Source organism: Mya arenaria, chromosome 8, assembly GCF_026914265.1.
Source record: "Mya arenaria isolate MELC-2E11 chromosome 8, ASM2691426v1".
In the NCBI taxonomy this organism is placed as follows: domain Eukaryota; kingdom Metazoa; phylum Mollusca; class Bivalvia; order Myida; family Myidae; genus Mya; species Mya arenaria.
The window spans coordinates 47,877,781-47,895,221 of NC_069129.1; the positions used below are offsets into that span (position 1 = coordinate 47,877,781).

A 17,441-nucleotide genomic window follows, 5' to 3' on the forward strand; every position below is an offset into this window, starting at 1 on the left:
GACCGCCCGATAATGCTGAACTTATAATCAATTGTTCAAGGTCTGAAATTATTAATACAAGGCTGAATATTTATCAAGGGGTGGAAGTGAAAGTTTTGTTTCTTTTTAACCTGTTTTATGTTTAAATGTTTGACAACTGGACTTGTTTTTGTAGCTTTTCATATAAAAATGATCTTTATTGCTCTTGAAGTTTCACAGATATGTTTATGGATTTTATAAGATTTTAGTCAACATTTTCAGCTTGTTTTAAATACAATGAAAGAAGCCATTTATACATACGTCATGTTTAAAAGTTAACATCGATGAACTTTAAATGTTGTTTTAAGAATTGAACATTATTTTTCTGCGTTTCATTGATGTAAAAATTGTGTTTATCTATAAATTAGGTTTATTTTTTCCAACACTTCATACATCAAAGAAACGCAGAAAAATAATGATTAATACTTATAATTACAACTATAAAAAAAGATCATTTTTACTTGCTATTATCCAAAAACCACAATTCATCACTCGGTAAGTCCAAGTAGTTTGTAGCCTTCCCACGCGTGTGAATTCAGCATAGTCTTGGAGACACGTGGAGCTAAATTTAGTAACAATGAGACCAGTAATGGCTGCGGACTCCTCATTTTGTCACATTTGGAAGCGGATTAACAGCACTTTTCAGGTAAGATATTTACGTAAAGGCGACTTGTTTAAACCATGAACTGTATCTTCCATTAAACCTACTGCCCTGTTGTTTATATTCATGAAATCCAAGCCAGCAAAATATATGGGACCCATATTGCTCCCACATGGGTTACCATATGGGTCCCATTTGGGCTACCCATATGGGCCCCACATGGGTTTGGAACAGGGCTCGATTTAAGACCTATATGGGCCCCACATGGGTTTTTGAACTGGGCTTGATATGGGACCTATATGGGTCCCACATGGTATATGTGGGCTGTATATGGGCCCTACCTAAGCAATAAATTTAGGCTAAACCGTTACTTTTGTTATTACATGTTATTATATATTGATGCCAATTACCTAAATTATTTGATCTTGGAGTGTTCACCTATTGCATTACTATCCTTTCATTGGTCATCTAGACCAACAGCTATGTTGAGAAGTACAAATGACATAATGTCAACATAATATTTCATTACACAACAAAGATAGCAATACTCTTATAAAGTTTATTAACATGAAAGCATTAGAAATGTAAAACAAGATGTACAAACTAAAATTAAATACTGACAATGTTAAGACTTTGCGTAATACTGGCAATATAATAAAAATGAAAATAAACAAGAAAATGTTACTGAAATTATGACACATTTTTTTTCAGTTTGGTTAGACAATACCAAGCTAAAAAGATCTAGTACATTTATATGGGAATTTGATTAGTAACTTAGTAATAAGTGTAAACTTTGTTTTATTGATATTATCAGTCACTTACAGCTGTTAAACTGAAACAGCGTGTCAAATATTACACAATTTAAATTAAGGCTTTAACAACATTCGGAGCTCCTCGGGCATTTTATCAAAAACAACCTCGGATGTATTTCAACGGTTTACATACTCAAAAAGCGGTACAGTTAAGTCTGCCGCAAGTAGATCACATAGTAAATTTATTTAGCAGTTCAACTTTATGACTTAACTCTTGGGAATCTTAATTATGTTTGCAATAATACACTTCACTGGCAATCAATAATATAATTAAGAAATTTACAAACTACTTCAACTGATATACCGGCATACATCTGAGGTTGTTTTCGATAAAAACGGCCGAAGAGCTCCGAATGCTTTAACGAATGAGTTTAAAAAAATACACAAATCGAAAGACACACAATTCTAGTAAACAGAGCATGGAGTGCAACTACACATTCAAGTATAACAATATTGCTAAGACATAAAGCAGCATTTCAAACCAGAAATGAAATAACAGTTTCAAAATCGGTCTTAAGTGCAGACAGCGCGTTCTCATCCTCGGTCTTGACCTTCTCGATGTTGTCGAGCAACTCATTCTCGCGCCGGTCCAGGTATGTGTTTATTTCTGCACGGAACTTCCTCAGTTTATCTATCTCAACCTTAGACTGGTTTTCAACTTCACCAAAAAACTCCTTGACTTTACTAACAAGCCCGGATAAAAGATCTTCAGCTTGTTCAATTGATGGTTCTAGCTCTCTGAATTCTTTTCCAGTGACGAATTCTTTAGCCACATCAGCGATATAGTCAACTTTACAGCTTCGATGATCGAGTACGACACAATCACCACAGCCAAGGTCTCCGTGGGTCGGGCAATAAAACTTGATCATCTCCTTCGGGTGGTGGTTACAATAATCCGTGTCGGCGATAGATGATTTCTTCGTTGACGGGTAGAAGGAGGGCATCCTATCTCTGGACAGCAAAATATGTCTACTGTCAGCCGTGTGGAGAGGGCGGTAGACGCGCTGTGGCTCAGGGCTTCTGTCAGACCTGCGAGGAGTATATGTGCGCTCCCTGTGTCGAATACCATAAGAGATTGAAGATGTCCAGGAACCATATTTTGCTGTCCAGAGATAGGATGCCCTCCTTCTACCTATTATTGTATTGTATATTACACTAAAACCAAAAACACCTCTTTATCATTTATATTTATTACCGGGTGTCCGTGTCTTGTTTGTTTCATCTAAATTTTCTCATTGAAGAAAAAACACTTAAAATTGAAGCTGCACCCTTTTAAAAAAAGTTTAAACCATTGTCTCATTTAAGTTTATAAGACGAAATTGAAAAAAATAATCTAGTCCATTTTGTGTTCAGTTCCAGTTCCTGACCTCTCTACTGTGACTTGGAAGAATGAAGCAGACATCAACGTCCGAGCGCCACAAGACCAGGGAATCTGCATTATTACCCTGCTGTCTCCCGGTCTCTTCCTTCTGACTGACCACGGTAACAGCTGTGCCAAACTGGTGGACGCCACCACCCGAACCGTCACGTCCCGACTCGAACTGCCAGGCGGGCCCTGGGACGTGTGTGCGCTTCCTGATGACCAGGCCGCTGTCACTCTCCCGGTTAAGTCCATGATACAACTGATGTCTACGAAAGAAGGGCAGTTGTCGCTTGGAAAGGAAATTAAAGTATCATCTGGGTGTCGTGGTATTGCATACAACAACAATAGACTATACGTTTCTTACATATCTACACCGCGTATTGAAGTGATGACATTGGATGGGCTTATTACCAGTAACTTTCAAACAGTGGATGGAAGACAAACTTTCCAACGCCCACTATACCTGACTGTGTCAGCTTCCATACCACCGACCCTGTACGTGTCTGACTACGATACACACACCGTCCTCCAGCTGTCTCTAGACGGGAAGGTCCTACGAGAGTACAGTGACATGAAGCTCAAATATCCCGCGTCCGTGGTGGCGGTAGGTCCGGGTCATTTGCTCGTGTGTGGGAATCGCAGTCATAACGTGATGCTGCTGACGGAGAGGGACGGCAAGATGAAGGAAATACTGGGACGGAAGGACGGACTGATTTTCCTACTCTGTGTCCTTCTGTCCCCACACACGTACAATAGTTGTCGGGGTGTACGAGAATGACTCACTGAAGGTGTTAAATGCAAACTGACTGTGTTTCTTCCTTAGTCGTGATTGTAGTTTCTTAGGAAGAAATTACCATGCATTAAATAATCTTTAACAACTGAAAAGTAAATGCAAAAACATTTATTTTACAATTTCAGCTTGCGGTTTTGATTTGTTGTAACCTTGTGTTATCAAACTGAACAACCATTTATATTTAATGATATGTACCATATATCGAATAAATATTAAAGGTATTTTGCAGTTATGCTTAGCAAGAACTAGATTAACAATTCTGTGTAAATATTGTTATAATATCATAACTTTTTTTTCAAGTAACTATAAAGGATGTTTTAATGAAAATTTCCAAGTGTGAATCCAGCTTCAATTTGAATAGACGGTAAATATTATAAAAAAGAGTTTATACCTTCAAATTTAAGGTATCAAATGAAATGAATTTACATTTTAAGAGTATTTATCTTGAGACAGTTGACTAAGTGCTTTTGCCTTTTTTTATTTTAAATGTGTGTAATATTTCTTCATTTAAAAATGGCATGAAAATAACCGAAGATTTTATTTAAACATTTGAATAAAAAATGATTATAAACAAGTCTTGAAGTGTCGGTTGAGAAATCCTGTAAAAATATGTTAGCTGATTGGGCTCTGTATTTATGTTTAAGAATCACTCTGTGTTCCTAATGTTTCGATAAACTTGTGGTTTGGTCTTAATAAACGTCTATTATTTATATTAAGCAATAGTCAATAAAGAAAGGCAGTGGCCTGTCGCAAATATTAATTCATTTCTGTTAAGGCCATCATTTAAATATATCTGATAATTGGTTAAAATTCCACAGCGGTTTCATAAGAGCTTCATTATGGCAGGTTTCAATTTGATATTCCGAGAATAGCTAGAAGGATCGCAGAATGACTCGTATACTTGAATAATTTTCACCGCCCCGATAGCTCAGTGGTGGAGTATTCGCTTCGGGTGCAAAAATTCGGGGATGTACGCATCGGCGGCGTAAAACAGGAAGACGTTAAAACATGTTATCAGCAGCTCCCTTGTCAAGCGCTCGGCATTGAGCGGTAAGTACGTATTGAGAAACGGGTACTGGTTCAACCTTGGGAAGATGACTTCGTGTTTCGTCTCTTCGCAAATAGCTAAGGCTTAACTGAGTGTTCCAAGGCGGTACCTAACAATCCTTGATAAACATACCTAGAGTTTTTTTCATATACATGTATGTATGCACTGTACTGTTTGTGGAGTTTTCAGCTGTTTTTCCATATGTTTCTTGTTTGTGACTTTGTGTTTTTGTGTTCTATGTCTTTGGCGTTTACCCAGTGCCATTAAACCGGGTTTATGTTTAAACGTTTTGCTACTGAGCTTGTTTCTGTAGTTTTTCACATAAATATTCAACCCGGATATCCTGCACCAAACATTGTTTCTTCAAGTCTTCGTATGTCTGGCTTGACTGCGAACTGCAGTCATTTCAATCTCATGTCACGAATGGCATTTGAGAAACAGATCAAGTCGTGATAGCGTCACGGTGAGGTTATGCCATAATGCAACCAATATGGGTGCGTAGACCATGATAAACTGCAATAAACAAACAAAGGTTCATCTGTTTCGGTTAAAATCTGGAAAATGTAATCCGGTTGAAATCTGAGGATCTTCGGACCGATTCAAGTTAAGGCAGTCTGCTTTAAGGGTAGGGTTAGGGTAAGGCCCTGGCTCTATCCCTCTAATTTGCCGGGCAACAATGACATTACATGGAAACACAAGAGGTGACCATTCTTTCCGTCCTGGCTCTATCTCGCCATTCAACGATTACCATGATTGCTTTGAAAAAAGGCAATGCGACTCATCTCCGTCATGGTCATATCCCTCTCATTTTCCCCAGCAACTAATATCTTGCTTTGGAAACAAACAAGGCGACCATTCTCTCCGTCCTGGCTCTATACCTCTCATTTTCCCAACAAACATTACATTGCTTTGGAAACGCACACGGCGACCATTCTCTCCGTCCTGGCTCTATCCCTCGCATTTGCCCAGCAACAATTGCATTGCTTTGGGAATGAATAAGGCAACTAATCCTTCCATCCTCGCCAAATCTTTCGCATTTTGTCCAGCATCCATTACATTGCTTTTGAGATAACTAAGAATTCGAGTGTCCGAGACTGTATTAAAGCGGTATACATTAAGAAGTTGGTTGTTAACTTGTTAACACTCGGAATTAGTGTAGTTTGACCTTTTTCGTGCATAATATTTCATCTATAATTTTTGCAATTCAAGATTGCGGCGCCTTGCGACAAACTGGAAACACTTAGTTATATTTACTGCTAAATCGTGGTCATGGGATATTTTTCATTAGAAACAAGGGCATTGAAGTGTCGCCTATGATGAAGAAAATAATAAACAAAAGAAATAGGTAATTGACGAAAAATTACAAACCTAATATTTGTTGTCCGAATAAATGTGTAGTTGTGAAGAATTATGGTATTTTCCTAAACAGTCCGTTTCTTAAACTCTGAAAACCGGTTCTCGGCAAGGATTTCCAAGAAAGGAATACCGTCTTCAAGTAAGAAACAATTCTAAGCATGTCAGATTTCAACCCTTTCATAATGCATCAGGGTACTCAATTAGTTTAGATTTACCTTTGAGTTGGTAAAAACTGGTTACAAAATGTCCAAAAGACTATATATTTCATATTTTTTGTCCTGAAAAACTTTGAATTGTTGAACTTTTCTGCATAGTTATCACATGTATGCCTACATTAAAGGTTGTGTATGCCACGAATAAGTGTTTACAGGCATTTTTCATACTTCACCAGTATAAGCAGGTAGTTGTATTCTGTGTCAAACATTGATTTTGTGTCTTGCTTGCAGATTATGATGTGCCAATAAGCTCCAGTTAGCTGCGGCTTTTCGCCCTTGGCAGTAGTCCTCAGCAATCTGAATCCAGGAGATGCAGCTCCAATATTTCAGAAGAATGAAGATGCTAATCGACTCTGTAGTACTTGTTTGTGTGTAAATGATTCAAAATAGTGAGATTCATAGCAAATCAGTTAAAAATATAGACAATCCTAAAGTGCTGTACTCTTAAATGTATGCCAAATCTAGCCTTCACAACAGATACAAAAGGTAAAAAAAAAAAAAACTGGGCATAATAATGCTATCTCTGCATTTTTTACATCATGTATCCACCTCCTACATGAAGACACTATCAGTTGTCATGAATCTTTCAGTTTTTGTGTTTTTTGGGTTTTTTTTGCCATTTCCTTTGTTGCGCCATTTGTCCCAGAAACAATCAGTTTGGCATATTATAGGGGTGTTTAGACTGTCTATAAACACATGATCACTTATTGTTTTTAGCTCGACTATTCGAAGAATAATGAGAGCTATCCTAGTCACCCGAGCGTCGGTATCGGCGTTGGCGTCGGCGTCGGCGCAACCACTTATGTTAAAGTTTTTGTAAGAGTTTGTGTACCACCTCAAATATTGACATATGGCTTTGAAACTTTGCACACTTGTACAACATCATGTCCCCAACACTGTACACAGGAGTAGGTAACTCTATCAAGCATTTTGACAAAATTATGTCCCATTTTATACTAAGAATTTACATTAAAGTTTGCGTACCACCTCAGATATTTTCAAAGTCCATTGACATGTGGCTTTGAAACTTTGCACACTTGTTCAGCATCATGCCCCAAACCTGTACACAGGAGGAGGTAACACTTTCAAGCATTTTGAAAAAAATATGCCTCTTTATAAACTTAGAATTTTCGTTAATGTTTGCGTACCACCTCAAATATTTTCAAGGTCCATTGACATCTGCCTTGGAAACTTTGCACGCTTGTTCACCAAGATGCCCCAAACCTGTAAACAGGAGGAGGTAACTCTATCAAGCATTTTGACAAAATTATGCCCCCTTTTCAACTTAGAATTTATGTTAAAGTTTGCGTACCACCTCAAATATTGTCAAAGTCCATTGAAATCTGGCTTAGAAACTTTGCACGCTTGTTCACAATCATACCCCCAACCTGTACACAGGAGGAGGTAACTCTATCAAGCATTTTGACAAAATTATGCCCCTTGTTCGCCTTAGAATTTACGTTAAAAGTTGCGTATCACCTCAAATATTGTCCATTAAATTTATGTAAATATCTCAGCACATCATATATTGCATTGAAATCTAATCCATCAGTGATCCATGTTTCGCCAAAACTTTTCAATCCATACACCGAAAAGCTGCGGAATAGTCGAGCGCGCTGTCTCTGTGACAGCTCTTGTTTGTTAAACTGAAGAGTTCTGTTACCTATGTATATAAGTGGACCAGAAAAGCATAAATTTGACAAGTTGAAGCATTTCAGTTTGGCTCTTTTTATATAAAACACTAAGCCGATAAAGTGGAAAAATCTTATTTTGCTTAGAAAAAATGTTAAAAGATTAGGCAGGCCATTTTTCTGGTGCTGTTTTATAGACACCATTGGAAGCTACAAGGAAAACTACTTGGTCAGAGTATTCCAATGCATGAGGAAATAATTGTTCTTCAAAGGTTTGCAGCTTATCATTTGATAGCAATAGCTATTTCTGCTTTTTTATGAAAAAAACACATGTGCTAATACTCATTCTTTAAGTGTCTAATATATCATTGCCAAACGTTCAGTATGTGTTGCCTACGGCCTTAAATTGGACTATAGGAGTTTTGAAGTCTGTTTTTGCAAAAATATTATATGCAAAGACTGTTTTGAAGAGAAAAGCCAGGTTAGTGTCTATCGTGTCATAGGTCATTTGTACATATATGTTACAATGGTTACTTCATTTGATTGTGTGATAGCCTCTTCCTCTGTGTCCATGTGAGCAGATTGACCCTTGTGTATTATTACTTCAGTTTGGTGTCTATCTGTTTCAGATCGGGATCCATCACTTCAGTACCGTATTCACCAGTAACGCAGGATACCAGATTGGCATCTGGGATTGATCACATCAGTATTATATTCACCAATAACGTTTTATCCAGAATACCATATTAGCATCTGGGAATGATCTTTTCAGTACCGTATTCACCAGTAACGTTTTATCCAGGATAACATAGTGGCATCAGGGATTGATCTCTTCAGTACAATATTCACCAGTAACTTTTTATCCAGGATACCAGAGTGGCATCTGGGAAGGATCACTTCAGTACCGTATTCACCAGTAACATTTTATCCAGGATACCAGAATGGCATCAGAATTTGATCTCTTTAGTACCGTATTCACCAGTAACGTTTTATCCAGGATACCAGAGTTGGCATATGGGACCGATCACTTCAGTACCCTATACCAGAGTTGCATAATGGATCTGGGATTAATGACTTCAGTACCGTAATCATCAAGAACATTTAAATTAAGAGACAAGAATTGCATATGCATCTCAAAGTGTTCTCAAAAGAGCATCATAAACTGTAATAAATATCTTTTTAATTTTAACTTATATTAAGTGAAATTGGTTATTTTATGTAAAATCTTCATTTAAAGCTGCACTCTCACACATTTACATTTTTACAACTTTTTTGAAAGAGTAATTTTTTGCGTTAATATCTGCAAACCAATGATATAAGATTGCTGCTGACAAAAAATCAGATCGTAGATTTTCATATTTCCGTTCGAAAAGTAATGTTTTATGGCTTAAACCGTTGCTAACGGTTTAAGAAAAATGCATAAAACATCAATTTTTAAACTTAAATACAAAAATCTGCGATCTATTTTTTGTCAGTAGTATAATATAACTGGTTTCCATTGATTTTCGCAAAGATTGGGTCGTTCAAAGATAAAAAAAATAAAAAAAAGTTCTCAAAACGTTCAATCTGTGAGAGTGCAGCTTTAAACACTAGTGTTGTTGTTTTTTTGAAAGTGTTTGTAGAAGATCTTTATTTCCTTTACTTTACAAATCTTTCTTATTTTATGATAAATTATTCAAAATGTTTTTAAACATCTTGCAGATATTTTATTTATCAGTAAAATTATTGTAGAATTACCCTGTCATGTTTTTGTACCATATGATGGCAGAACTTCTTTAGCTGAAAAACCAGGTCCTGATTCTATTTTATTTTCAATTTCCATATAGTATGTTAAATTTGTATATTAGCACAAAAAACAAGTTATTGAATGTTCATTTTTGAGTCGTATAAAATAATGTGAAAGCGCTGTACATAATGCTGGAACTAAATGTTAGCCCAGGTACGGATTCAGCCCTGGGCTTTAGAGCTGACCCCCACCCCCAGCTTGGCTCAAAAATATGCTAAGGGGAGGGCTGGCCTTTTTTTTCTTTATTTGTTAACAAATGCAGGGCTGATGTGTCCATTTTCTTGCAGAGTATTCTCTTATCACTAGATCAATACATCAGGGTTTTTTACAGTCATCTAGTCAGTAGGCCGCTAATGCCTTGCTTGGGGGGTCTATATATATGATCTATATAGTGAATATATTACAATTTTACAACATATATTATATATTAATATCAATAACTAATGTATTATGGAATAATCTATGTGCTTATTTGTTTTGAAATGTTATAGATGTATTGTTGAATACTAATAATTCAGTAAAAGTCTCATACTTTAAATAATTAAATATAGGAATTTATATTCATTTCAAACTGCTGAGGGGGTCAAACCATTTTTCGGGGTTATTTGCAGAACCTTAAAATATACACAGTGCTTTTTTACTTATTAAAATAGTTAAGTACAGGTTGGTTGACATATAATTGTAGATACTGTGATAATTAATTTTAAGTAAACTCAATCTGTTTTGTTTACCTTGTTGTGTTTAAAGTAAGAATCATTATTTTGTACTATTACGTGCTTGTATGATATTCAGTATTGGGTAAATAAGTATATTTATGGTGTTTGTAATTATGAGTTTTCTCAAACATTAAAATATTAAACTTGCTTTGCATTGCCTTTAAACTTACTTGTGATGCACCTAAATTATCTAATTGGTCGTAGTCATAGTCATGGTCATGCTGCCCACTTTATCGTAATTTAAGACTAAAATATTGTATAAATGCAGCATTCCCGACTATTCAAAAGTTTATTAAGTAAATGTTGTGTGAAAAATCAAAAACTATTAGAAATGTTTCTAAATATTTTCATTATGCTATGCTAAACAGACAAGAACAACTTGATAATATACCTGCTTCTTACTATTGCTTAATATCTATCTAGATGTTCTTTAAAAACATGTACTCCTTATAGCTATGTATGTAATTGTGTTGTAAAAAAATCATTCGGCCGTCTGTACAATGTTAAATACGTTTAATGGCCAAAGGTATTGTTATATGCCGATTTGTTAAAAAAAACTTTGTAGTTGAAGTTGGTATGTCGTATAAAATCAATTTTGCCTTTGACATTTGTTTACCTAAGAAAAATGTACGGCATAAGCAGTTTCTGTAGTTGATAACATGCCTAGAGCCCGTCTAAGGCAGTGCCTTATTTCATATAAGCTATTATACAGAACATGATATCTTAGGTATTACCACCTTAAACAGTGGGAATGACGTTGCAAATAAGGTGAATCCGTTAAAAGGCCAAGTTCTTGATGCTAATCACTTCCATTGCCTTAAATGGACTCGCGCATGTGTTTGAACCATTTTATTCACGGGTAGGCATCTGGCAACAATAATAGTATAACTGTTTCGCTCTTTGACACCGAAATTGTAGAAAAAGTTACAATTTAAGTATAATTAAATGGATTAAGTGGGGAGCGAACCCACGCTGGTACAGTAAAAAATATAGATAACATAACCGCTCGCCCACAAGGACTCTTAGAAAATCGTTTAGTTTAAAAGCGTTTTTCTAATGCTATCTAAAATCGTGCTCTTCAAAGACAATATGTGAGCATATATCAACATTTGTTAAAGGGTTTTATTCGTTAGTATTTTAGTTTTTTCAGTGGCGAAACCACGCCGCCCAATACCATAAATACCCGTGCACGTACACCCCGCATGTTCCCGCCAATATTCCTACGCCAATTGACAAATACATCGAAGAGACGACGAATCGTTTATTTTGAAACGGTAAAACTATATTTAAAGGGACACCGATATACCGTTTTCACATTTATTTTTTATTTTTTGTCTTGGTAAGAGCAAAGTTTTGCGTAATTATCTGCAAACCAATGATATAAGATTGCTGACAAAAGATCAGATCGCAGATTTTCATATTTCCGTTCGAAAAGTAATGTTTTATGGCTTAAACCGTTACTAACGGTTTAAGAAAAATGCATAAAATATAATTTTTTGAACTTACATATATAAACCTGTGATCTTATTTTTGTCAGCAGTCTTATATAACTGGTTTCCATGCACTTTCGCAAAAATTGGCTCTTTCCAAGACAAAAAAAAAAAGTTGTCAAAATGTCCAATCTGTGAAAGTGCAGCTTTAAAGAGGTTTGTTAACCTTTTTTTAAAATGATTAACGAAATATATGTTTTAATGATAAAGCATATTAAACGTTCAGAGTAGACTTCTGTAGTAAGTTATCATTGAAAAGATGTCACAAAGTATCCCTCTATTACGTAAATTACCGACAGTTACGTCAGTAACGGTATTGACAATTAATTGATTTTGGCATTCGATTTACAGAGTTCTGTATATTTCACAATTAAATACCTTGCAGTTGACATTATTCTTTTACTTAAATAAAGTAAAATAACCCAGAATATGTAGAAGTTTTACCCATGTAAGTTAAAATATAATTTATTCAACCCAAATATCAAACATTGCAATAATGGAAAGGGAGAGGGATGGGCAAAGGGAGAGGGATTAGGAAACGGAGGGGGAAGGGGGATGGATTCGGAAAGGGAAAGGGATGGACAAAGGGAGAGGGATGGGGAAAAGCAGTGGGATAGAGAAAGGGAGAGGGATTGGGAAAGGGAGAGGGATGGGCAAAGGGAGAAGGATTGGCAAAGGGATGGGGGTGAGGAAAGGGAGTGGGATAAGTTTAGGGAGAGGAATAGGGAATGTGAGTGGGTGTGGAAAGGGAGAGGGATGGGCAAATTGAGGGGGATGAGGAAAGGGAGAGGGATGAGGAAGGGGAGAGGGTCGAGGGATGGGCAAAGGGAGAGGGATGGGCAAAGGGAGTGGGTGTGGAAAGGGAGAGGGATTGGGAAAGGGAGTGGGTAGGGAAAGGGAGAGGGATCGGCAAAGGGAGAGAGTGAGGAAAAGAAAAGGGATGAGGAAAGGGAGAGGAATGGGCAAAGGAAGAGGGAGGGGGGTAGAAGGATGGGCAAAGGGAGAGGGATGGGCAAAGGGGGACTGGATGGGCAAAGGTAGAGGGATTGGGAAAGATAGAGGGATGCGGAAAGAGAAAGGGATGGGGAAAGGTAGAGGGATGCGGGAAGAGAAAGGGATGGAGAGTGGTAGAGGGATGGAGAAAGGTAGAGGGATGGAGAAAGATTCAGGGATAGAGAAAGATAGAGTGAAGGGGAAAGGGGGAGGGATGGAGAAAGGTAGAGGGATGCGGAAAGGGAATGGGATTGTAAAAGGGAGAGTGATGAGGAAAGATAGAGGGAAGGAGAAAGGAGAGGGATGAGGAAAGATAGAGGGATTGAGAAAGGGAGAGGGGTGGGCAAAGTGAGAGGGATGGAACAGAAAGAGGGGTGGGGAAAGGGATTGGTAAACAATGAGTAAGGAGAGGGTTGGGGAACTGGTGAGATGAGGGATATGGAGAGTGGAAGCGGTTATTACAGTGATATTAGACAAGGAATGTAAAGATTGTACGTGTAGATTGGAGAGGGTTGTTTTACTGATATAATTATTATTATTATTATTATTATTATTATTATTATTATTATTATTATTATTATTATTATTATTATTATGATTATTATTACTGTTATATTAGTACCTACGTTTAAACTTCGTGAATCTATACAAAGGTTATCTATGAACATGTACAGTGGATGAAATGAATTTACTTCCTTGTTGGTTTTGAAGATCAAGAAAATAAAGGTAAATATTATTTGTATTACTTAATTGAGAATTGTTTGATACAACCGACTTTTAAAGCAAGCTTGTGTGTGAGAAAAATAATAAAATAACACATTTGAACGATCTTTAATGCTGTTCTAAATTATAACATCGATCACAACATTCGTTTTGAAAATGATTCGTATAGACAAAACATATTATGTTTGTCTAAGTTCAGTTGAATTAAACAGTAAGCTTATAAAAGTGATTCATATAGTTTGTTTACATAGATGGAGGTACCCGGAAAGAAGCGTGACCCTGACTTTGACAAGGGTTCCACTGGCGCCACTGTCTTCTGTCAGCCGTGTGGAGAGGGCAGTAAACGCGCTGTAGCCCAGGGCTACTGTCAGACCTGCGAGGAGTACATGTGCGCTCCCTGTGTCGAATACCATAAGAGATTGAAGATGTCCAGGAACCACATTCTGCTGTCCAAAGATAAGATGCCCTCCTTCTACCCGTCAACGAAGAAGTCAGCAATCGCCGACATGGATTATTGTAACCACCACCCGAAGAAGATGATCAAATTTTATTGCCCGACCCACGGAGACCTTGGCTGTGGCGACTGTGTCGTACTCAACCATCGCAGCTGTAAAGTTGACTACATCGCTGAGGTGGCTCAAGAATTTGTCATTGGAAAAGAATTTAGAGAGCTGGAACCATCAATTAAACAAGCTAAAGATCTTTTATCCGGGCTTATTTGTAATGTCAAGGAGATTTTTGGTGGTGTTGAAAACCAGTCTAAGGTTGAGATAGATAAACTGAGGAAGTTCCGTGCAGAAATAAACACATACCTGGACCGGTGCGAGAAGGAGTTGCTCGACAACATCGAGAAGGTCAAGACCGAAGATGAGAACGCGCTGACTGCACTTAAAACCGATTGTGAGTTGATGAAAAGCCGACTTGATGCCATAAGGACGGGACTGACTTCCGGTGACGTCTCGGTGAACCAGCGATATGTTACGGCAAGGCGAGGCATGAAGGAGATACGGGGGATTCATGATGATATGTGGAAGATGCCTGGTAGGATGAAGGCCCGGAAGTACCAGTTTAATAAGGACGCGGACACGGAGCGACTGCTGGGATCAAAAATGGGCATTGGAACACTGGACGTGGCGGGGGAGTTCCAAAAGAATTTTAAAACCACTTTACATGTTTAAGTATCACTTGACCCTAAAAAGCATAGCGTTGTATTTGAGTAAAATTATAAGTTATATATCTCAATAATTTGTCCTTATATTGAGTTCATGTCATTATGGCCCAACTAATTAATTAAATTATGACACAAAAGTTTAACTTAAATTTTATGAAAACGTTTTAATACAAAATAACTGATCATTAATAAGTTTTTGCTGCAATCAACTCGGTAAACCCGCCTGGTTGCAAGTACACTACAAGTACACTGTAAATACATATAAATAGGCCTCGAAGCCAGTTTTTCCCATTTGGTATAACTTCTAATCTATAATAAAATCCATTGTTATTGGGTTTATTATACATAAGCATATTGTCTATAGCAACTTTTTGACAAGTGTAACAACACCCCGACCTTTTCTAAATCCATTTTATTTATATATCTTTTTTTTTCTTTTTTCGCTAGCTATTTTAATGACTATGTTAACTGTTTTAAAATGGTGATCAGCTGATTCTAAGTAATGGTCGATTTTTAGTGATGTGTCTTATATGCCAAACATTTGCACCCGGAGGTAATCATATCAACGGGTTGCACATTTGGCCTTGGGGTATGTTTTTGACGAGTTTATATGACAATTGAGAAAAGTCAATAAAAAAAATGAAGGTTATAAATAATTTGACGAAACATTTCGACAGATTGCTGTTTTTTTATATCAATTGCGTTACTTTTATTGTTTTATGTCGAATATTCGATCTAAAACCCGAAAAATAGAAACACACATGTGTTCGTAAGATATATGGGAAAAATCGTACAGTGAATTTATTAAGCCGGGAACCTTAAAATGATTATAACTCAACCCGTCAAATATAGCTTTTGGTCCTCACTCGGTGAATATTATTGTATATTACACTAACACCATAAAAACCCCACCTCTTTATCATTTCTATTTATTACCGGGTGCCCGTGTCTTGTTTGTTTAATCTAAATTTTCTCATTGCATAAAACACTTAAAACTGAAACTGTACTTCTTTTCAAAAAAATGTTTGAACCATTGTCTCTTTTAAGTTCATAAGATGACCGTGAAAATAATCTAGTCCCTTATTGTGTTCAGTTCCAGTTCCTGACCTCTCTACTGTCACATGGAAGATTGAAGCAGAAACCAACGTCAGCACGCCACAAGACCAGGAAACCTGCTTTGTTACTAGCATCGCCATGCCCTCTCCAGGTGTCTTCCTTCTGACTGACTTAAATAACAACTGTGTCAAACTGATGGACGTCACCACCCGTAACGTCACATCCCGCCTCCAGCTGCCAGGCACGCCATGGGACGTGTGTGCACTCCCTGATGACCAGGCCGCCGTCACTCTCCGGGATAAGTCCATGATACATCTGCTGTCTACAAAAGGAGGGCAGATGTTACGTAAAAAGGAAATTAAAGTTTCATCTAATGGTCGTGGTATTGGGTATTACAACAATAGATTATACGTGTCTTACGAATCTAACCCGCGTATTGAAGTGATGACATTGGATGGTCATATCATCAGAACATTCCAAACAGATGATGGGAGACAAACTTTCCAACGCTCACTATACCTGACTGTGTCAGCTTCCTCACCACCGACCCTGTATGTGTCTGACTCCAATGCACACGCCGTCCTCCAGCTGTCTCTAGACGGGAAGGTCCTACGAGAGTACAGTAATAAGAAGCTCGAATTGCCCCAGTCCGTGGTGGCGGTAGGTCCGGGTCAGCTGCTCGTGTGTGGGCCGACCAGTCACAACGTGATGCTGCTAGCGGAAAGGGACGGCAAGATGACGAAAGTACTGGGACCAAAGGACGGACTGAAATTTCCCTACTCAATGTCCTTCTGTCCCAACACCCGTACAATAGTTGTCGGGATGTTCCGTAATGACTCATTGAAGGTATTTAATGCAGACTGACTGTGTTTCTTCATAAGTCGTGATTGTTGTTTCTTCGGAAGAAATAACAATGCATTCAATAATCTTTAAGCAATTGAAAAGTAAATGCAATAACATTTATTTTACAATTGAGCTTGCCGTTTTGATTTGTTGTTACCTTGTGTTATCAAACTGAATAACCATTTATATTAAATGACATGTACAATATATCGAAAATATATTAAGTTTGCATTTATGTTTAGCCAGAAATAGATAAACATATTGGTGTTAATATTGTAATAATATCATATCATTTTTCAAATTACCTTTCAAGATTTTTGAATTGAAATTTTTATGTGTAATTCCAGCTTCCATTTGAATAGTTATAACGATAAAAAAAACCTATTTTAAATCTTTTAGTGTAACGTGACAAATAAAATGTATTTATATGTATACATTTTTATATTGATTATCAGACGCTCAGACTAAGTGATTTTTCCTTTTTTATTTTAAATGTGTTTTATATTTCTTCATTTAAACATGGCATGAAAATAACCGAAGATTCTACTTAAACATTTGAATAAAAACTGATTATAAACAAATCTTGTAGTGTCGGTTGGGAAATCCTGTAAAAAAATGTTTGCTGATTGGGCTCTGTATTTATGTTAAAGAATCACTCTGTGTTCTTAATGTGTCGATGTGCTTGTGATTTAGTCTTAATAAACGTCTTTTATAATTATATTTTAAGCAATAATCAATAATGAAAGACAATAGCCTGTCGTAAATATGAAATCATTTCTGTTAAGACCATCATTTAAATCTATTTAAAATGTGATTTAAACTCCAC

At 36.9% G+C, this 17,441-nt stretch overlaps 3 protein-coding genes across 3 annotated transcripts; all 3 read left to right on the forward strand.

The window, feature by feature from the left end:
* Window positions 1-12,769: 12,769 nt before the first annotated feature.
* Window positions 12,770-13,129, forward strand: LOC128244287 (sperm protamine P1-like). The gene has a single exon (XM_052962302.1). The coding sequence runs from the start codon at window positions 12,770-12,772 to the stop codon at window positions 13,127-13,129; it is 360 nt and encodes a 119-aa protein (XP_052818262.1).
* A 351-nt stretch (window positions 13,130-13,480) lies between these two features.
* Window positions 13,481-14,725, forward strand: LOC128244623 (E3 ubiquitin-protein ligase TRIM33-like). Its single transcript, XM_052962637.1, has 2 exons — window positions 13,481-13,548; window positions 13,797-14,725. Exon 2 carries the CDS (start codon window positions 13,797-13,799, stop codon window positions 14,721-14,723), a length of 927 nt encoding a protein of 308 aa, XP_052818597.1. The 5' UTR covers window positions 13,481-13,548; the 3' UTR covers window positions 14,724-14,725.
* A 1,173-nt stretch (window positions 14,726-15,898) lies between these two features.
* On the forward strand, window positions 15,899-17,063 carry LOC128244624 (uncharacterized). The gene has a single exon (XM_052962639.1). The coding sequence runs from the start codon at window positions 15,911-15,913 to the stop codon at window positions 16,634-16,636; it is 726 nt and encodes a 241-aa protein (XP_052818599.1). The 5' UTR covers window positions 15,899-15,910; the 3' UTR covers window positions 16,637-17,063.
* The last annotated feature ends 378 nt before the right edge of the window (window positions 17,064-17,441 follow it).